The 20688-nt window shown below is 49.0% G+C and overlaps 2 protein-coding genes and 2 long non-coding RNA genes across 8 annotated transcripts; 2 read left to right on the top strand and 2 right to left on the bottom strand.

The window, feature by feature from the left end:
• Positions 1-7714, bottom strand: PGAM5 (PGAM family member 5, mitochondrial serine/threonine protein phosphatase). 5 transcript variants are annotated; one of them, XR_011994609.1, is made up of 6 exons: positions 7425-7714; positions 4996-5174; positions 3404-3529; positions 3239-3327; positions 2843-3136; positions 1-984 (listed from the first exon to the last, which is right to left on the bottom strand). XR_011994609.1 is itself a non-coding variant. In XM_025988232.2 (6 exons), the coding sequence occupies exons 1-6, from the start codon at positions 7613-7615 to the stop codon at positions 834-836; spliced, it is 867 nt and encodes a 288-aa protein (XP_025844017.1). In that variant the 5' UTR covers positions 7616-7714; the 3' UTR covers positions 1-833. The 5 variants fall into 5 exon arrangements, 3 of the variants coding, with proteins under 3 accessions (XP_025844017.1, XP_025844016.1, XP_025844018.1); XR_011994608.1 differs by having other exon boundaries at positions 2843-3139; XM_025988232.2 differs by having other exon boundaries at positions 3006-3136.
• A 75-nt stretch (positions 7715-7789) lies between these two features.
• Positions 7790-10740, top strand: LOC140594118 (uncharacterized). The gene is made up of 3 exons (XR_011994610.1): positions 7790-7929; positions 8443-8640; positions 9357-10740. It is a non-coding gene; the product is annotated as an uncharacterized lncRNA (long non-coding RNA).
• PXMP2 (peroxisomal membrane protein 2) lies at positions 10573-20654 on the bottom strand. Its single transcript, XM_072722524.1, has 5 exons — positions 20477-20654; positions 18743-18859; positions 16991-17153; positions 13469-13588; positions 10573-10909 (listed from the first exon to the last, which is right to left on the bottom strand). Exons 1-5 carry the CDS (start codon positions 20596-20598, stop codon positions 10841-10843), a joined length of 591 nt encoding a protein of 196 aa, XP_072578625.1. The 5' UTR covers positions 20599-20654; the 3' UTR covers positions 10573-10840.
• LOC140594119 (uncharacterized) lies at positions 16189-18455 on the top strand. The gene is made up of 4 exons (XR_011994611.1): positions 16189-16324; positions 16939-17173; positions 17362-17494; positions 17976-18455. It is a non-coding gene; the product is annotated as an uncharacterized lncRNA (long non-coding RNA).
• Positions 20655-20688: the final 34 nt, after the last annotated feature.

The following is a 20688-nucleotide window of genomic DNA, read 5'->3' on the forward strand; positions in this document are numbered from 1 at the left end:
TTTGAAAAGTTGGTAAAATAAAATTTTATTTTGCAGTTATTTCCAAAGTTAGAGAAATGGATTAAATGTCCCAATCAGTTGTACCAATTGCAAAAAATGTTCATAACCACTTCATAGAAATTGTAGTTTCTCCTAAGTTAACAGAGTATTTGGGAGGGACACATCACATCTAAACAGTTTAATCCATAAGCATAAATTTAGGATAAACAGCCAGAGGCAAAGACTGAGCTGTTGAGTATTTTATTGAAATGGGATGCCCTGCTGTCCCATCAGCATCCAGCCACCCCCCCACCTGCTAAAGTGGCTGGGTTCAGACCCAGTGGTGTCGGGCAGGGCTCCAGACTGAGAAACTGGTTATCAAAGCAGGAAACCAGATGAGAGTCTTTAGTTGACAAATATTTAAGTGGTAAAAGGCTCTTAAAGAATGTAGGATGAGTTCCGAATGGAAGTGCTGGCGGCCCTCCTCGGAGCTGAGTGCCGGGAAGGGCCCATGTGGCCAGCTGTGGGAGTGACTGAAGACACCCGTGTGGACTGACCGTGGTCCCTGCACACGGCATCGGTGAGGCCTCGTCCTGGTAGACAGGGCAGGAAACCCCAACAGGGAAGTCAGGCTGCTCTGCTCAGGACAATTCCCTTTTCTATCCTGGGCTGCCAAGTATGGACCCAAATGCCACATTTTAGATACTTGAGATATTTGTACTTTCTCACTCTCCAGGAAGAGTGCAATGTAACCACAATGCGGCCTGTGGAGGGAAGATGGGGAGGAGCCATGTCCTGGGTGACACCCATGGGAGCCACAGGGGCTAGAGGAGAGCAGGTCCTCCAAGCAGCTCTCAGGAGCGCGATATCTTGTCTGGAGGCATGAACCCCGTGTCCCCGAGGGTCCTGAGCGCCACTCGGCCATCTGGCCGTACCACCAGGTGGGTTATGCTGCCATTGTTGAGAGACAGGCGGAGCCAGCCTTCAGGAGGGAACTGCAGTGCCCTGGAAAGAGAAAGAACGTGCTAGAACAGAGGGCTCAGCCACCAAAACAGGCTGGGGTCTGGGCAATGCGATAGCCCCCACCCCAGTTAGGGTCTCAGAGATTTTCTTGGGGCTCGGACCCATATAGCCAAGTCTGTCCCTCCTGTTTCTCAGCAAGGGGTCTCTCAGAGGACAGAGCTACTGGGCTGATGATATCCCATCAAATCAAGGGGGATGGGGACAGCCCAGCCCCTCTTTGGGTCAGGGGATCAACCCAACTCCAGATGCGCATGTGAGTCAGAAATACATGGCTTCCACTGACTTCTTTTTCCAGTGTAACCAAAAGGGGGCAGGGGCGCCGGACTGTGCAGTGGACCCATTCCTATTCCACTCTTGCCCAGGAACAGGGTGGTATAATCCACAAGCCCAGAGCCTTTCCTTGTCCTCAGGAACACTTTCTAGGTGCAGTATTTGCTGAAAAGCCCAGTATCATCATGGCTTCCCCAAGTCATCAGACATCCTTTGTGCCCTAAATGGTAAGGGGCATCCCCTTGGCTCACTCTGCAGCCACCCTGGTGCTTTTTAGTCTTCTCCTTGTGTCCCTCACAAACTCCAGAATAACCTCATGTATTGTGACAGGGATGCTCTGGTTCCTTCTAGCCCTTTATGGCACACAGGTCACCTCTACTCCAAGTCCCCAATTCTGATTAGTTTTCAGCATTGGGGTCACTTCTAGTGGCTGCTGGGGTCAGCCTGTCACAGGGTGTTAGATTATGGTGTTTCCACGGTGCAGAGACATCCAGAGCAGCAATGAGGGTGGTGCCGGGGAACAGCATGTGCTGAGCAGAGGAGCTCTGAGACTATGCCCTCTGGAGGCATGAAGTGCTGAGCACTTCAGAGTGTGTGGAGGCCTGTCTGAGGCTCACCCCTCTTCCCCAGCAACACTCCACCTGGCCTGGAGCCCTGTGACCAAGCTGAGAAGCCTGACTCCTGGCATCCGTGTGCCCCCTGCCTCGGATGCCCTGGGCTTCTCACCAGAGGCCGTGCATGGGACATTGGAGGAGAAATGACCCCGTTCCTGCCAGCCCTGGTGAAAGGTCCAAGGATCAAGCATGGTGAGCAAGGACCCTGGGCCTACACTTGGACAGTGCCATGGGCCAGCCGGTGGGCTGTGTCCTGTCCTGCCACTGTCAGACTCATCACAAGAGGAGATCCCGCAGCTGTTAAAATGCCCAATGCACACTTTCTAATGGGTCCAGAGGGTGTCTGGGATTCCAGTTACTTCAAATTTTTCACTAAGTGAACTTTGGTTAAATACATAAGCACCCAGCTGGCCTAACTACCTCCAAGGGCCTTTGGTACATGGCTGCTACTCAGGGCAGGCATCACTCATGAGGGCTCTGGAACCTCCGTTAGTGCCAGGAAGTGAGGCAGGTCCAGAGGACACAGGAGCCTCCTTCTGGGGGCCCAACAGCCAGCGCTGGGGCAGCCCGAGCAGTGAAGGGACCAACATGGTGACGGGTTCTAATCCACAGTGCTAAATACAGATCTGTGAGTCTATAATCCTACAAATAAACAGAGAGTAAGAGTGAGCTCTTACAGAAGGATTTCAAATAACAAATGACAGACAGAAATGCAAAACCACCATTAGGTGAGCACCAGCACTGTATCTGTTGTGGCAGGAACTCCCAATGGGCTAAAGTCAGTCGGTATAAATCAGAGGGACAGAAGATTTGCGCTGTCTCCCAAGACGCTTACAGATCACTGAGGGGGAAAAACCGACTGTACGGTGTGAGGTCCAGCGCACAGTGCCTGAACCAAGTGACCGCGTTAGCATCACCCAGAATGTGCCACTGACTTCTCGGGCACCCCGACCTACCCTGGACAAGTGGATCACATTTGTGCTATTCCCGCCATAAATACACGATCATGGAAAAACTCCAAACTGACATTCTCCCAGAAGGCTAAGGTCTCCAGGGAAGAGGCACTGGCACAGGCTGGCAGGAAGGATGGTGGGCCAGGGAGCCTATGTCACCCCTCACCGGCACACGATGTAGCGGATGACATTGGCATGGCAGATGAAGATCTCGTAACTGTCTTCCTGCTGCTTGACATCTGCCCGATGGATGTAGTTCCGGAAGGCGGCCTCAATCCGGGCTCCATCTTCATAATACTGCTGGGGGCAGAGCAAGGAATCTTAAGGATGGCCACGGCATGCAGGCCGCAGGGCATGCAGGCTGTAGGTCGGGGGGCTCGGGGGGAGTGGGGCTTTTACCACAGCCTCTGGCTTCCAGTGGGACACGGGCGGGTCGGGCTCAATGGGGGCGCCTTCCCTCAGCAGGTCTGTGCTGACCTTGCAGACACCTGCAAGAGATGCCGCAGCTAGGTGCTGCCCCTTCAGGACTAGCCGCCCAGTGCCCTGGAGATGCGGGGCACTCACCTGGCAGGTGCTTGCTGATGATGTCAGTGGTTTCTATGGCTCGGGTCATAGACGAATGGACAATCTTATTAAACTTCAACCCCAAGCTTGCAAGTCGGAGCCCAGTTAGTTCAGCCTGTTCACGACCTTGAAAGTCAAACACCAGAGAATTATAAGTTGCTGGAGTTCCTCTTTTGTTTACTTCAGAAATACTCCAGTCCTTTACCAAGTGCCCTTACGGCTGGGGAACAAGACGGGCAGACCCTCCTGGGGTTTGGCCCTAACTAGGGGCCAAGCATTCGACAGGCGGAACCAATGAGATAATGCCGTTACCTTTAGCTCCATACAGAAGGAATGTTAACGACCAAGGTTGAGGATCCCTGAGATCTGGGGTCCTGTTCCTATCTTTGTGTCCTTTATGCCACTTTTAATTTTGTCCAAACATTGAGTTGCAACGTGCCATGGATCGACCAGTTGTGCATTATCACAGATGTCAACATGTAAAGACCAAATGGCCTCAGCATTACTAAGTTCAGTCTGTGTGCAAATACAAATCTTTCTTCTCAAATATATATTTTAGGGATGCCTGGGGGGTTCAGTGGAATAAGTGTCTCCCTTGGACTCATGATTTTGGAGTCCTGAGATTGAGTCCCAAGTCAAGCTCCCTGCTTAGCAGGGAGTCTGCTTCTCCCTCTCCCTCTTCCCCTCCTCCTGCTTGTGCTCTGTCTTGCTCACTCTCTCAAATAAAATCTTAAAAAAAAAAAAAAATATATATATATATATATATATTAGATCTAGATGAAAATGCTCTCAGAAGGTCAGTTTCAAGTGCATGTGGTAGCACTGAATGTGCACAGATGGCTAATATCCTATCCAACAAAGACATCTTTAAAAATGTAAACCTTATCTCAGACCACCCTGTACTTCCTCTCCTAGGAATTTCTTCTACAGATATGCTTGCACATGGGCACAAAGACCACGGTGGAAGGGCATGCCCCGCAGTGCCGCTCACGATGGCAAGAAACTGCAAGAAGTAGCACTCCTGCCAGGGAGATGGTTAGAGCTATCACTCAATCCTGTCTGTTTACCATTATGAAGCAAACTTTAAACAGATCTGCAAGTGCTGAATAGAAGGATCTTCAGCAACAGGTTAAGTCAAGCAGAACAGGGTGCATGGGCTATGCCACTTACAGAGCATCAGGGAGTACAGAACACCTCTGCTGTGCTTTGGATCTGATCACCTGTGAGATCCACCATACATTTTTTAAAGTTGAGGATTTTTTTTTTCTCAAGGATTTTATTTATTTATTCATGAGAGACACAGAGAAGCAGAGACACAGGCAGAGGGAGAAGCAGGCTCCCCACAGGAAGCCTGATGCGGGACTCGATCCCCGGACAATGGTCATGCCTTGGGCCAAAGGTGCTGCTCAACTGCTGAGCCACCCAGGCGCCCCTAAAGTTGAGGATGTTTTCAATGCCTGTCTTGTATCAGTTAGGCTGATGATCACTGTTAATGACAATTCTTGAATCTGGGCCAAGCCCCTGACACAGGTCCAAAGGGGCCCAGCGCCACTAGGACAAGTGTCAGTTGGGGCTTGAGTCCCAGCACGTACCCAGGGGTGTTAGAGTGCGGTCCTTTTCCAGGGAGGCATCCATGTGGTACTGGGAGTGCCTGATGAGGAAGATGTGTCGTGTGGCCTTTGCTTTGCAGTGGTCCAGCCTGGACGCCAGTTCTTCTTCTCCAGAGTCTAGGTTCCTCTTCCGCAGGTTGACCAAGGATAGTGGTTCTCGCCTAATGTTGAAATATGAGAAGTGTGTCCTTGTGATCTCTGCTCACAAATCAGCCTTGAGTTTTTTTGACAAGACGGTATTTGTGTCTTGGGAAAGCGCCGGGACAAACAATACCCTCTGCCCTCTGCTGTGGCCCCTAAGAGCCCATCCTCTTAGAGCACATCGCATTTACCCAGAGCTGAGTGCCAGGCCTGCTTGGGGTGATCAGTGAATGAAGTGGACAAATGAAGCTCTCATGCAGTTTGTGTTCTAGTGAAAAGAGACTGATAAAAACGGCCAAGTGATAAGAGATGTGTAGAAAACGAAACCAGGTACCAGGAAGGGGTAGCTGGGGAGTGCCCACAAAGCTGGTGTGGCCATGTTGAAGCAGAGCCTGCAACTGTGCTGTCCAATGCTAGATACCGGCCATGTGGCTACTTAAATTCAAAATAATAAAGATATTACTCCATTTCCCCAGTCACACTAAGAACATTTGAAATGGTCAGTAACCCATGGGATAGTGGTGATCACATTGGATAGTGAGGAAGAGAACATTCCTGTTGTTATGAAAAAGCCTATTGGATGGCACTCCTGGAAGGTTGCGGAGCTGAAGAGGTGGTGGGGGGTGAGGATGGGGGGCAGCACCAGTGAAGATGCTGAGCAACAACCTAAGATTTGGTTGTTGGAAGACAGGGATGTCTGGTGGCTCCCAGAACGGAAATTTAAAGAAGCTAAAGGTCTGTGGTATGGGCTAGGAAAAGAGCATCCCCAGCTGGGACAAAATGGTGGCAGGGTAAGTTCTGAGGAGAGCAGTGGCAGCCCAGGGGTCCCGCTGGGCGAGCCTAGGGTGCCCTAACACAAAGAGGCTGAGATGCCACACAGGAGTCCAGGGCTGAGCCAGGGAAGACACGTGGGGACACCAGGCGCACACACAGGAAGCCTAGACTGGATGAAATTCTCCAGGAAGAGGCTGGACATTTCATCAGATGAGGCTCTAGAACTTTCCAGCACACCCTCCTCCTTCATAAACCCGGACCTGGTGAGCAAATACGGTGTGTCGGCTTCCACCAACAGAGCTAGAGTCCAGTGCTGCTTCAAATACATACTTTATTCTCACAACCAATGTCTCCTTAAAAAGAAATTCAGAAGACTGTACCGAAATTTGAAAAAGGGAATGTGACCCTTGACTGAATCCTGAGAAAAACAGACAAATCCCAACAGAGGGGCAGTCTTTAAAACTCCTGAGTGTCAATATTCGAAACTGTCAAAGTCATCAAAACAAGGGAAGTCTGAGAAACTGTCGCACCCGAGAGAAGCCCGAGGAAACACGACTAACTGTCAAGCGGGATCCTGGAAGAGGCAACAGACAATAGCTGGAAACTGAGGAAACCTCGAAGTATGAACGTCAAGTCGATAATAACAAACGGCTATTAGTTCACCGACTGTGACCACTACGGCGCCGCGGTATCACCAGGAGAGCAGCCTTAGCAGCAGGCAGAATCGGGGGTGGAGTGACTCTTCGGAGCTTTCCAACGTTTCTGTAGAGCTAGAACTATTCGAACGTTTTCTTGAATTAAAGGCCTAAAGCAAAGAACAGCCACGCAGTTCCCGACGAAACGGGGCTGACAGGGAATGCTCGTTCTGTGCCCCTCAGTCAGAGCAAAGCCGTCAGGGGCTGCGGCTGGGGCTGGGGCTGGGGCCGGGGCCCACGGTGACCGCCCCCGGGCCCCGCAGCTGCGCCACCAGCAACAGACGCGCTTTCACACTCCCAACGAGCCTACGTTTAAAAAGAAAGGGACGGGCGAGGTCACGAGAATTCACTTTATTGGATCCGACGCATCAACGACGCTATCACCGCGACACAGAAGCAGCGTGAAAACCTGCGCCGTTTGGTCTTTCAATTCAGATTCACGAACATCCACCACCACCGAGCAAGGCTCCCTGATCGGAGGCGCCGCTTCTCGCGTGTGGCCGCGCGCGGCAAGGCCTGGAGGCTCGCGCTCCTCCCGCGTGTCCTCGCACGTCTTCCGGCGGAGCCTCCTCGGGGCCCAGGCCGCCCCGAGGGCCCCGCACCCACCTGCGCTCCGCCCTCGGGCATCGTCCAATCCGAGGGCTCCCGGCTGACGGCCTGAGTCTGGGCCGCGCCGTCCCCGGCCCCGCTGTCCTCCTCCGGCCCGCGCGCGCCCCGCCTGCCCTCCGCGGAGCCGACCCCACGGACCCAAGGCCCTGCCGCCCACCGGCCCGCGCGCCCCACGCCACCGCGGCCCCGCACCTGTCCCAGTTGGGGTCCCAGACGCCCGGCCCGGGACGCGCGGTCCCCGCCCACGCCGGCGCCTCGACCACGCGCGGCTCCGCGTCCCCGCCCGCGCGGGGCTTCCCCACCGCCACGGCGGAGAAGAGCACAGCTGCCGAGCCCCCGGCCAGGCCGCAGGCCGCCAGCTGCAGCGCCTGTCGGAACGCCATGCCCACCCGTCCCCGCCGACCCCGCGCCGACCCCGCGCAGGGACCCACGGCTGGACGGCGCGCCGCGAGGGACACGATTCCTCAGGGGTCCGCTTCCGGCCGGCGGGCCGCGCGGGGCCGGAAGTCCCGCCCCCAGGGCCAGCGGGGCGGGGGCTGCAGGGGAGCTTCCTGGCCAGAGGTGCGCAGCTTCCGGGGACAAAGCGGGAGAGGCCTGCCGTGCGACGGTCCTTTTTTTTTTATTTTTTTATTTATTTTTTATCCGTGCGACGGCTCTGAGTCCTTTTCCCAGACTCCGTGCTGAAGTCCCGGGGCAGGTCAGTCCCGCCTTCGAGCGGCGACGTTACGCGCGGCGTCTCGGGTTTGCAGGGCGCCGCGTGTGTGGAGCCGCCTTCCGGGGCACAACCGGGGCACCTGAGCTGGCGGAGGGCGTGTGTGCGTGAGGGAGACGAGGCCGCGGCGCCGGCGTGTATGAATGTGCGCGACGGGGCCGTGGGTAGGGTGTGTGTGTGAGAGAGGGCCGCGGCGTGATGTGGAGAGAGAGCGTGACCCGCTTGTGTGACCCGGCCGCGGTGCGCGGGTGAGACACGGGCGGGGCCGCACCACTCCCTGGGGGGGGGGGGGGGGGGGGTACTGCGGGGCGCGCCAGCCCGAAGCTGCAAGGAGCTGGGAGGCGGGAGAGCCGCACGGATGGAATTTAGGATTCTAGTAAACTAGAAGTGAACTGGGAAACCTCTGCAGGGTTTGTTTCTACTGTGGTAAAATACATGTGACAAAATTTACTGTCTTGCCCACTTTTTAAAAAGATTTTATTTATTTATTCATGACAGACAGAGAGAGAGAGAGAGAGAGGCAGAGACACCGGCAGAGGGAGAAGCAGGCTCCATGCGGGGAGCCCGACGTGAGACTCCATTCTGGGACCCAAGGATCACGCCCTGAGCCGAAGGCAGACGCTTAACCGCTGAGCCACCCGGGTGTCCTGTCTTAACCATTAAAAAAAATTTTTTTTTAAGTAATCTATACCCAAGGTGGGGCTCAAACTTACAACCCTGATGTGAAGGGCCCATGTTCTACTGACTGAGCCAGCCAGGTGCTGCCCCACTCTCTTAACCAGTTTCAAGCATATAGTTCTGTGGCATGAAGTACATTCACACTGTTGTGCAACCACCACCACCAACAACCAGCTCAGAACCTAAATCTTCCCAAAGTGACACTCTGTCCCTATTGAATACTGACTCCCTGACTCCCCCAGCCCGTGGCACTCACTATTCCCTTTTCTGTCTTTTGGATTTGACAAGTCTAGGGACCTCATGTAAGTAGAATCACACAGTATTTGTTCTTTTGAGACAGGCTTATTTCACCTAGCATAGTGTCCTCAAGGTTCATCCACGTTGTCACATATGTCAAAATTTCCTTTTTAGGGCTGAATAATATTCCACTTTATGGATGGAACACATTTTGTTTATTCATCTGTCAATGGACACTTGAGTGGCTTCCATCCTTTGGCTACTGTGAATAATGCTGTGAACATAGGTGTGCAAATATCTCTTTAAGTCCCTTTCAGTTTTGGGGCATATGTACCCAGAAATGGAATGGCTGGGTCCTCTTTGTAGGTTTTTAAATTAGGAATTGACATGATCTGACTTACATGGTGTCCTGAACCCATACGTTTATGCCTACTTCTTCCAGAAGGTTGTTTACTAAAATGATAGTATAAAAATAATTTTTTTTTTTTTTTTTTAAGTACACTCCACACCAGCATGGGGCTTGAACTCACAACCCTGGGATCAAGACCTGATCTGAAATCAAGACTCAAGATACTTAACTGAGCCACCCAAGTACCCAGTAAAAACATTTTAAGAGGAAAAAAAAAAAAAAAAAGATAAGCCCATAAGAAGAAATAAAACAAAAAGATTGGTTGACAAAATATTGGAAGCTGGAAATCAGATCATTTTTGACCTGAGAAGATGGAACATCAGCTGCCAGCATTGCAGGAAGCCAAGAAGCAAGCTCAGTTAGTTCAGTGAGTCTGGGAGAATCTGGGAGTTATAGGCTGTAGCCGCACCTCTGAGGAAAGGTGTGGGATTGAACAAAGGATGATTGAAAAACCTATAAGAAGCTGTCCTCTATACTCCCTCTGTTACCTGTATCTTCAAGTGAATACCTCACCTCCATCACGGCTGAAGACTTTCATTCCAGAGGATTTAAACCAGAAGGACTATGGATTGAGAACACCAGACAGCTGAGATTAGGATGCATAGTACAGCTGAGATTATACTAACAGGACCTCTTTTCCTCTAGTTAGCTACAACAGTGTTGGCCACTAGACTTATACCATGCTCTACTACAACCATGACCCTTCCCCTAGGCAAAAAATTAAAGAATTCTTCTCTGGGGAAACAGGCTAGTCTAAGAGAAAAGGCCTCAGTTACTCAAAATGAGTGATCTTCAACAAAACTAGCTCCATGCTTGGTTAGTCCACAGTGAAGGCACTGCCTGAATGGCTGACTCTTAAGGACTTAGGTACAATCAGTAGATTTTGGGGAAATCCTGATTGGAAAAATAAAGAGCAAAACAAACAGGAAAAAAGACCCATGAACCCTGAGAAAATGGCATATGAGACAAAATTTTTTAAATTAAATATAAAATTAAGATCCAAGGGTATTGTATCCATAAAACAAGAATGGGATACTGAAAATGAAAAAATGTGAGTAGGGTTAACAAAAGAGCAGTAAGAGCAGAAAAAAGTCAGCTGAAAGGGTGGCATACACTTCTCCTAAGGCCTCCAAATGTCAAGGTAAAGTCCTGTTCTGGAAGGGCCCTTTCCCAGTGGCTCCATGTAGATAAGCAATAGCATTATAGATTTTACAACTTTTTTTAAAGTAAAAAAGTCTGCGGGCAGCCCTCTGGCCACCCATTTCTACCAAAGTGACAAAAGCGTTCTAAAAAAATCACACAGAGAAAGCTACATAATTTATTGCCATCCTAATTCAATTCAAGGTGATAAGAGAGAGGTCAACACTACTGTATTTTATGATTCTAAGGCAGCATTGCCTGAAGACAGTTCCTGACTTTTTAAAACACAAGATTCTTACATTAAAAGATTTCTGTTTCTCCATCTTCATTCACATGATCTGGAATCAGATATTTATTTCTGTTCCCTCACCCTAAGCAGGTGGGTCCCTAGACCCACATGGGCAGTGCATCTGCATTCACTCCAGGTCATCTTCACTTCCCCAGAGAGGCCAGGTAGATGTACCAGAACAGAGACACCAGGTTGGCAAAAAGCACTCGGAACTGCCAAAGAGAACACAGACCACAGTAAAGTGAAGCCCTGACCATATTTACCACTCACTGATCTCCCAGGACAGCTCATTCACTGGTCAGTCCACTGATCTGCCCACTATTGTATTCACTGAGCCTTTATTTCATACAAAGCACTGTCCTAGAGGGGTGACCAGGACACTATGCCTAGCAATGCTACAGGCCAGTAGGGAAAACAGACAATAACTGTCCCATATCCTTCTTCACTGAGCACCAGCTCCAGGCTCAACTTCTGACCCCAAGACCGGCCATCATGCAGCGGTTTCACCCAGCCCATTGGTGATACCCCTCCCCCAAGCCCAGACCATTACCCTGATTTGATGATCTGATGGATGTACTTCCACCTGATGCTACCTCCCTGGCATATAAGCTCCATGAAAGTAGGAGTCTGTTCTATCTTACTAATCACTGTATCCTTAGAGTCTAGAGCAGTGGTGCATATAGTAGGTGCTCAGTAAATATTTAATAAATTCCACTGCCTCTTAACGCTCACCTGCAACCACCTAAAATAGAAACTAACCACAGCCTCCAGTATTCTGTCCCTAGGTGGCCCAGAAGGGTCCCATTTACCAGGCTCTCCTGCTCTTCCATCCATAGATCCCTTAACATCCTCAGCCATTCTGCCTCTCCAGGTGTTTTTATTTCCTTTTCTATATGCATTAGAATCCATGGCCGAAAGCCTTTGTTGCCTTTCCTTTCTGTTCCTTAGTTGTCCTCCCTGGAGAAACTTCCATCCTCCCTGATTCCCTGGGGCCCTATGCCCAAGAGGGTCTTCAGTTAGCTCTCTCCACTATTCTCTACAAGTTTACCCTATCTTTTCTCCTCTCAAGACACCCATCCTATCTCCTCTCTACTCAGTTTGGCCCTGACCTGCCCTCTGCCCTCCAGAGTAAAGAGGTATAGAAGGCAGTCCCCAGTGTACAGGCACCTCTCTCCTGTCCTAGGAAAGAAGGGCCTCTGCCTAAAGCACCTCTCTGCTTATGCCCAAATCCCATGCCTCCCTCTTTAGGGTACATATGGCCTCTCCTAGCTTCAAAGCCCTGTCCCATCATTTCTCCCCATATCTTCACAAATTTTTTTGATAGAATTTTACAGACTTCTGATTTCTTCATTCACTACTCAATTCATAGCAGTCTGGCTCTAGCCCTCATTGAGCCACTGAAATTGCTTTTGGGAAGGTCACTGATAAGATCATTGTTAAAGCCAATGAAACTGATTTTCATTTTGCTTTAATCCTGCAATATCTGTGGTTGTGTGTCACTGCCTTCTGGTTTTCTGCTACTCCTTGATGCGTATGGTGTGTGTGAGAGAAAAAGAAAGAGAGACCCTGCCCCTCCCTTTCTCTTCCCATCCTTCCAGTGGAGCTGTTGCTCAAGGGAGTTCTGCCCAAGTCTCTCTCCTCTCTAGAACAGGGGTGAAAACAAGCAGGTTACCTAAATAGTGTGGGGGGAAAAAAAAAGCTTGAGGCTGCTGTCCTTGGAAAGGTCTGTTTGAGAGGCTAGCCCTTACTTGGAGCTTGGGAACTTAAGAGTTCCTAAGGGTTCTCACCTTTTTCCAACTGGTAAGAATGGCTCCCTATGCCTAGACTGCTTGCTAAAACATGGGTCATGCTGAGCACTTGCTCTCTTTCTGGGAGTTTAGAATTCTGATACATGCCAAGCAAAGGGTGCCTACATGACCAGCCTTCCCAAAAAACCCTAGGTGCTGTGTCTCTACAGGGCTTCCTTGGGCAGAAAAATGGCCTACGTGTTGCTGCATTTTGGTGGTGTATGAGAGCTTGCTGTGTGACCCTCATGAGAGGGAGGAAGCACAGGAAGCCTAGAGTGGATTCCTAGGATCTAGTTGTATAACCTTGCTTTGAGGCTGTAATATTCCCAGGCCGTGCGCATGCAGATATGCCAAACCCCTCTACCAGATCTCCAACCTTGGGTATGGTCTTAGGGCCGGACATAGATGATCTGTACTTGGTGTATAAACGCAGTGCTCAGCCTTACCCTGGTAAGCTGTTCCTGAAGCTTAGAGTCCCTCCAGGCTCCCACCTTGCTCAGATCAGGGGTTCGAGGTGTGGCATACAGGGCAGTTTCAGCAGCCTGCCTCAGATCATGACCTACCTGGTGCCCAGACGTGCTGAACCCCATGTGCATGGCACCCCAAGGGCTGCTCCACCCCCATGTCCCACTCTCTGCTAGGGTGCACTCTGGTGTCACTGCAGGTAAGGCTGCCCTTGCTTCTCCTGCACATCCTGCTGGGCACTGACACTGCCTGGAAACTGTGTGAACTTTCAACTGACCCACAGGGCCAGGCACTGGCAGTACCACATCCCTGGGATATCCAAGCTGTTCCTGGACTGGGGGCTTTTCAAAAACATCTCTGGGACTAACAGATGAGGTGTGGACACCTGCTTCATCTCTCCAAATCCAGAATTGCTGATTCTGGGCAGAAAGAAAATCACCAATCATTCTAAGCAAAAATAAGGCTGGTAGTAGAAGATAAGGCCCCCTCTGGTTCTGCATGGTGTCAGCTGGCCCTCACCTGCAAAGGGACGTAGTTGATGTTGATGAACTGCGCTGGGGTCCAGACTCGCCAGTTCATGCACAGTGCTGGCCAGAAGCTTCTCCTTATCTGGACAGCGAAAGCAGCTGTGTCTCTCCCCTGGAAAGGAGGGGAGTATGGGTGGTGAGCAGTTGCTACTGCCATCAAAACAAGCTGGGGTTGCAATGTCTGGAGGGCCCCAACATGATTTTTAAAACTGTATTTTATTCCATTTGTATGTAGACAGCACACCTGTGTGCCTAATTAGTGTTGCAGCTATAAGGAGCCAACCGCATGGTTGGGAAATCAAGAGTGAGATAGTCCACTTGCTGACACTGTACCGATGGCCCTCATGGACTTTCATCACTCTTTACAGAGCTGACTGAATGGTGGGATTTGTGCTGCTGGCCAGGGGCAGCTATTTATGGCTCAGCTGTCAGTTCTCAAAATAATCTCAAAAACTGATGGATTTTTCAGGCAAAACTTGAAGTGTTTAAAAATTGAACCCCAATAAATTGATTCTAAAAGATAAGTGCAATACTCTGGTTTCTTTTCAGATCGTATAATCTTTTGCCTTTTAAAAGATAAGAGCATAAGAATAGCCATCTTGAAAAAGAATAGCAAGGGGAGGCCTAAATCACTAAAAATTTTAAAAATACTTTGAAATGATGGTAAAAGCTAAAAAAAAAACTCCACCATACCATGGAAATCAATAGAATTCAGCAAAAGATCAGAGGTCCAAATAAAGGCCTGCATGTATGGGAATGAGAGAGTGATAAAGTGGATGTTTCAAAGTACAGGAGATTGTTCAATAAATGGTAACAAGACAATCTGCTATTAAATGGAAAGAAACAAGACAAGTATATCTCCCACATATAAATAAAAAAGGATACTAGACTATTTCCATTTATCTGTTTATCAAAATGTACACAATAAAATCATAAAACAAACTATAGGAGAATATTCCCAGTATTTTCCTTGAAGGAAGCCCACAAAGGAAAAGAATGACAGATTTGAGTACATATATTTTTTAAATCCTGTATGGAGTAACACACTATAAATAAGCTTTATTTATGTAACTTCAAATGTTTAACTTTATCTGTAGCTAAAAGACAAAAACTTGAAAAATGGGAAAAGTATCTGCAGTCTGTATTTGGCAAAGGATTGAGATCCTTAATATACACAAATATACAAATCAGTGAGAAAAAAGCAAACACTGATAGAAAATAAACAGTTCAGGGATCCCTGGGTGGCGCAGCGGTTTGGCGCCTGCCTTTGGCCCGGGGCGCGATCCTGGAGACCCGGGATCGAATCCCACGTCAGGCTCCCGGTGCATGGAGCCTGCTTCTCCCTCTGCCTGTGTCTCTGCCTCTCTCTCTCTCTGTGTGACTATCGTAAATAAATAAAAATTAAAAAAAAAAAAAAGAAAATAAACAGTTCATAGAAGAAATACAGCAAGCATATAAAAAGTTCAATCTCATAAGTAAAGATGTATATGTTATTTTTTATGTGTCAAATTGCAAACTATTTAAAAGAAAAATACAATCATGGTTATCAAGAGTGTGTGGAAGCCAACCACACAGGACAAAGCTGCGAGGGTTAGGTGCTCTGGGATCATAAAGCCTGGGTTTTACTGGACTCACAGGCTTGCAAGTTATGGCAACTTACGCTGTGGGCCTTAGCTTCCTCAAATATGGGGTTGACTTGCGGCTCAGATGACACAAAGCACTCAATGCAGAGCTTGGAACAAGTGCTCAATAAATGTCAGTTGTCCGTACTATTCTGTACCACTGCAGGAAGGACAAGCAAGGACAGCCTTTTTGGACAATTCTAGGAATTAACCAAACAGGAATCCTTACACAAAAGGGACAGGCAAATGGTGGAATACTATGCAGTCCAGATATGGTATCCGTGATCAAAAAATGCTGGACGTTGACACAACACAGGGAATAGGGTCAATGATATAATAAGAGTTGTGGTACACATAGTGTAATGTATAGAGAAACTGAATCACTGTGCTGTATAACTGAAACTAACATAACATTGTCAACTATATTCAAATTTTAAAAATTTTTGTTAATTTTTTAAAAAAGATTTATTTATTCATGAGAGATACAGAGAGAGAGAGAGGCAGAGACACAGGCAGAAGAGAGAAGCAGGCTCCATGCAGGGGGCTGGACATGGGACTGGATCCCGGGTCCCCAGGATCACACCCTGGGCTGAAGGTGGCGCTAAACCGCTGAGCCACCCGGGCTGCCCCTTAATGGTTTGTTTTTTTTTTTTAATATTTTATTTATTTATTCACGAGAGACACACACACATACAGAGAGAGAGAGAGAGAGAGAGAGAGAGAGAGGCAGAGATACAGGCAGAGAGAGAAGCAGGCTCCATGCAGGGAGCCCGACTTGGGACTCAATGGGCGGGGGGGGGGGGGGGGGGGGGGGGGGGGGGCGGGGCTCCAGGATCACGCCCTGGGCTGAAGGTGGTGCTAAACCGCTGAGCCACCCGGGCTGCCCCCCCACCAATTTTTTTTAATGCAGATGCATAGGTATCTGTAGTGTGTGTGGTATAATGTGGTCCCACATATATCATTTATTTGTTGGGTACTTTACACACTTTGCTACCTCAGATTTCCTAAGAGCTTCTCTGACACTTCTTTTTACTATCAGGGACTCATTACTAACCAGTTAAGTTGAAGCATCTTTCCTGCTTCCCCCCAGGAATGCTTTAGACCACAAGAGGTGTTCTCAGGAACAAAAACTCAAGATGCTGTTTCAAAATAAAACCTGAAGAAGGATTTACCTGCTGTGATTGGTTGGAACATTTACTTTCAGAGCAGAACATGACACATCCAGGGTAACACATCCAGGGTATACACAGTGAATGGAGAGATGGGTGGAGGTGCTAGTGAACTGGGAAGGGACTTCGGCTAAGCACAGTGAACAGACATGCCTGGTGATTAGAGGTGAACACACCTCTCATGTGGTGGGTTTTAATGTTTTAAGTCTACGCTGACATGTTAACCTCTTCAGAGCACTTGTGATGTTCAGGCATTGAGTTAGCGTAGGCTTCTGCAATACCATCAGGGGCCTAAAATTTCTGTTTCATGAATCTCACGGACCCCCTTCTGAGAATCCTGTTTGTATAAAAAAAATATATCAACTACACTACTGTACTGAAATATACTTTTCAAAATATTCAGGAAAAGAATCCTATGATAGACCAGTAGATGTGCTTCCATATTAACCTATGCAGTAATGAGCCTTGAAGGCAAGTACGAGGAGTCACAAAACAAAAGATATCCTGTCGAGGATAAATGATGTGTGATATCAAGATATTTGTGACTTTACTGTGGACCAACACTTACTGCCAGTACAACTGTGGTTTACGTTGATGTTTACACAGAGAAGTGAAAAATTTCAGTTTGAGTGTACTGAAAAGTTCACAGACCCTCTCAATTCCACCCACAGATGCCAAGTTAAGAGCTGCTGTGCCAGACAAGGAGCTATGGCAGAGACCAACCTCCAGGAAGTTCATGATGAGGAAGAACAATAGCAGGAAAGCTGGTGCAAAGAAGAGGCGGTCCAGGAGAAGCCTCTTGACCCCAGCCAAAGGGACCTCAGGAGGAATCCAGTGTTCCATGAAGAGGTAGAAGAAGTGATTCAGTGGCCCTGTGAAGAAGAACCTGAGGCCCCCCCGGTGATGGTGAGCAGGACTGCCATTCTCTGGATGTACCCTTCTTGTTCCAGCTTCACCTCCAAACCCTGGAGTCCTAAAACCTGCCTTCCTGGAGTTCCCCATCACTAACCACACAGGCCTGTGTGGTCCTTCTAGAAAACAAGCTCTCTTTGAATCTGTTTCAAGAATTCTTTTTTTTTTTTTTTTGTCTCCAGACTTGTTCCTGCCTTGGATCTCTAATCAGTCTCTACCTGGCCAGCATCTTCTCAACATTGTCAGCTTGGAGACTTTGTTCATGATTTTTCTGGACAATGAACCCACTGCTCTCCCAGCCATTCTCTATTCCAGGTCCTGTTTCATTGTCTTGATAGCATGTATCACTATGTCATGATCTCATTTGTTTAGTCATATGGTGCCCTCTTTGTCACTTAGAGGTAAATGTCACAAGACAAAATTGTGTCTGTCTATTCACTGCTGTGCTTGCAGTGCCTAGAACATGGCCTGGCTCAGACTTGGTGCTCAAGAATAAAACCTGGTGCTGTGCATTGACTTGTCTGTACTGCTACTATGTATTTCAAAGTGTAGAGTACCTGGGACAGAACTGAACCCAGCCACTCCATCTCCTGGTGCAACAAAACTGTAAGTCTGTAAAATTCAGCAATAAAAAGATGGGCAGGGACCCAGGGGTCTTCCAATTTTTGACACTGGGAAGTTCTTACACCAGTGGTTCTCAGCTGTTATTTCCTATCCTGCCACACATTAAGTAGCCTAGAGCAGGGGTCCTTAGTGGGAGAAAACAGAATTTTAACTGTATTTATTTTTTTTTTAGTGATCTCTAAACGTGAAGCTTGACCTCATGACCTCGAGATCAAAAGTTGCATGTTCTACTGACTGAGCCAGCCAGGTGCCCTGAAAAGGAACAGAAGTCTTGAAGATGGAAACTGAGTGGATAAAGCCTCCCAGGGATTCTGACATGCTCCCTCCTTCCCGGGTGATTATGGCTTTAACTATAGTATGGAAACTTGTGATGACTGCAACCAACATGCTTACAAATACAAAGTGATATGTGTGAACTTTAAATTGAAAAAATGACTCATGTTGCAAAAGACTTCAAAATAATCCATCTATACAAACACTATTGTTGGCCAGAGAACTCAGCGTGGATTTAATTGGTAAAACTCCTGAATCTCTGTGGTCTCTGCAATTCCAAAAGTGGTTCAGAAACTGGACATTTTTCAGGATACCTAAGTATTTATTTTCTGGATGTTTACACTATGAAAATAACAGAAACAACTGGCCATATTTGAGTCCATTTTCCTTTTTCATGGTCTTTGTGTCTTGAAATCTCATTCAGGTTCAAGTGAGTTATCTGCTCTCAGGTCTCTCAGCCCAATGAAGATAGCCGCTCCCACCCATGCAATTCAAATGAAAACCATAAAACCAGTTCACATTATCCACCATTCTGGTTTTTTTCCCCATGATAACTTCAGTGCTTTTTAAAAATTATTTTTCCAAGTTAGATTATTTCAGAAAGTTGGTCTTGATACCCTAGCTTTGTTACAACTAGTTTTCTACCAGGTCCTTTATGGAACTCACCCATAAATGGCGTATCTGAGAGGCCCACTGACATCTAGCTTTTGAGAGCAGTTTTCTTTTTCCCGCTTCTTCTTAATCATCTGGGCCAGGAAATTCCCAAGTGCTGACAAAATGCCACTGTGGACAGAGATATAATCAGAAAACAGGAGCAAGGGACGCCTGGGTGGCTCAGTGGTTTAGCACCTGCCTTCAGTTCAGGGCATGATCCTGGAGTTCCGGGAATCGAGTCCCACGTCTGGCTCCCTGCAAGGAGCCTGCTTCTCCCTCTGCCTGTGTCTCTGCCTGTGTCTCTGTGTGTCTCTCATGAATAAATAAGTAAAATCTTAAAAAAAAAAAAAAGAAAAAAAGAAAACAGGAGCAAGCAGCAGAAGTGTCTCATTCCTGCATGTAATCAGCATAGCTGTTCTGAGATCATGGTGGCATGGGTGGAGATAGGTCCTTTTTTTTTTCTTTAAATATTCACTATTTTATTTTATTTTTTAATTTTTATTTATTTATGATAGTCACACAGAGAGAGAGAGAGGCAGAGACATAGGCAGAGGGAGAAGCAGGCTCCATGCACCGGGAGCCCGACGTGGGATTTGATCCCGGGTCTCCAGGATCGCGCCCTGGGTCAAAGGCAGGCGCCAAACAGCTACGCCACCCAGGGATCCCTGGTCCTTTTTTTTTTTTTTTTTTTTTTTAAAGGCAGATGCTAAACTAAGCCACCCAGGGATTCCCCCGCTCCCCACCCCCACCCCGCGGAGATGAGTCCTTTTTAAAACAGCCCCAGTGTAAGGTCCCTACATCTAAAGGTGGAGACTGTAGAGCTTTACACACACGCACCCTTAACCTGTGGACTGTGCCCATGCCAGTGACCTGCACGTGACATTGTACCACAGTGTTACAAAGTGTTACCAATGGGGGAAGGTGGGCAAAGTGTACAAGCAACCTCCCTGTATTATTTCCTACAACTGAATGTAAACCTCCAATTACCACAGTAAGAGTTTCAGTAGAACGGTGGGGACGGGCCCAGGTACTCCAAGGTTCGGTCTATAGCTACCTTCTGGTAAGCCCTGGGCACTTAAAGACTCCAAAATTCTTTGTATGGCGGATAAGGACCTTTTTGATCTGCTTCCTGCCTCACTGTTAATTTTCTGCAGCAACGCAGACCTCCTGTCCACTGCTCCATTACTGGCTTGCTCCTCCCTGAGGGCCTTTGCACTTGGCACCCTCTGTCCAGGGAGCCTGTTCCCTTCCTTCAGGTCTTGGTTCAAATGCTGCCCCCTCAGATAAAACCTACCGACCGCTTACCTGTGCGATCTGTTTATCTGGCTTTTCTCTACTTTTTCAATAGAATAGAAGGTCCGCTGAGGGCAGGGACCTTCCTTCACTTATTTGCTGCTGATGCTGGCACACCGGGGACATGCCGTACGTATTTATAAAGGCTGCATTTAATAAAAAGGGACGAACTTATAAAATTAGCTAATTAAGCTAACGAGGCAGAGCGACGTCCCATAAAACGTCAGAACCCGATTCAGAGGGTGCAACGCGGCAGCCGACCCGGGGCCTTCGGGCACCTTCCTCCCAAATTCCAAGCCGCTAAGACCACGCAGGTGCACACAGGCCGCCCCGCGGGCTGCGGCCGCCGGCCGGGGAGGGCGCAGGCGGGCACCGGGCTACCCGGGACCACCGTTCAGAACCCGCCCGCGAGGAGCTCCCCGCCCGCCCGCCGCCGCGGCCGCTCCTGCCGACCTGGTGGCCGCCTTGGTGAGCACTGGGTAGAGCCGCAGGAGGCGCAAGTACTGGGCGAGCGCCCGCTGCAGCAGCGCCCGAAGCCCGGCGCCCGCCCGCAGCCTGGACGCCGCCGGCGCCATCGCCTCCCGCTCCCCGCCGCCGCCGACCCCGACCGCGACCCCGCCTCACGCCAGCCGGGCCGCGGGGACCGCCTCACATTTCCCGCCCCG

This window comes from Vulpes vulpes, chromosome 10 (assembly GCF_048418805.1).
Source record: "Vulpes vulpes isolate BD-2025 chromosome 10, VulVul3, whole genome shotgun sequence".
Classification (NCBI taxonomy): domain Eukaryota; kingdom Metazoa; phylum Chordata; class Mammalia; order Carnivora; family Canidae; genus Vulpes; species Vulpes vulpes.

Coding starts and splice junctions, on each gene's coding strand:
- PGAM5 (XM_025988231.2), bottom strand. CDS start 7,615: ATGGCGTTCCGACAGGCGCTGCAGCTGGCGGCCTGCGGCCTGGCCGGG. Junction 3,140..3,238: donor ACTGGAAGCCAGAGGCTGTG/GTAAAAGCCCCA, acceptor CTCTGCCCCCAG/CAGTATTATGAAGATGGAGC. Junction 985..3,005: donor ATCCGCTACATCGTGTGCCG/GTGAGGGGTGAC, acceptor TTCTCTTTCCAG/GGCACTGCAGTTCCCTCCTG.
- PXMP2 (XM_072722524.1), bottom strand. CDS start 20,598: ATGGCGCCGGCGGCGTCCAGGCTGCGGGCGGGCGCCGGGCTTCGGGCG. Junction 17,154..18,742: donor CTCAGATACGCCATTTATGG/GTGAGTTCCATA, acceptor GGGGGGCCTCAG/GTTCTTCTTCACAGGGCCAC. Junction 10,910..13,468: donor TCAACTACGTCCCTTTGCAG/GTGAGGGCCAGC, acceptor TCTCTTTGGCAG/TTCCGAGTGCTTTTTGCCAA.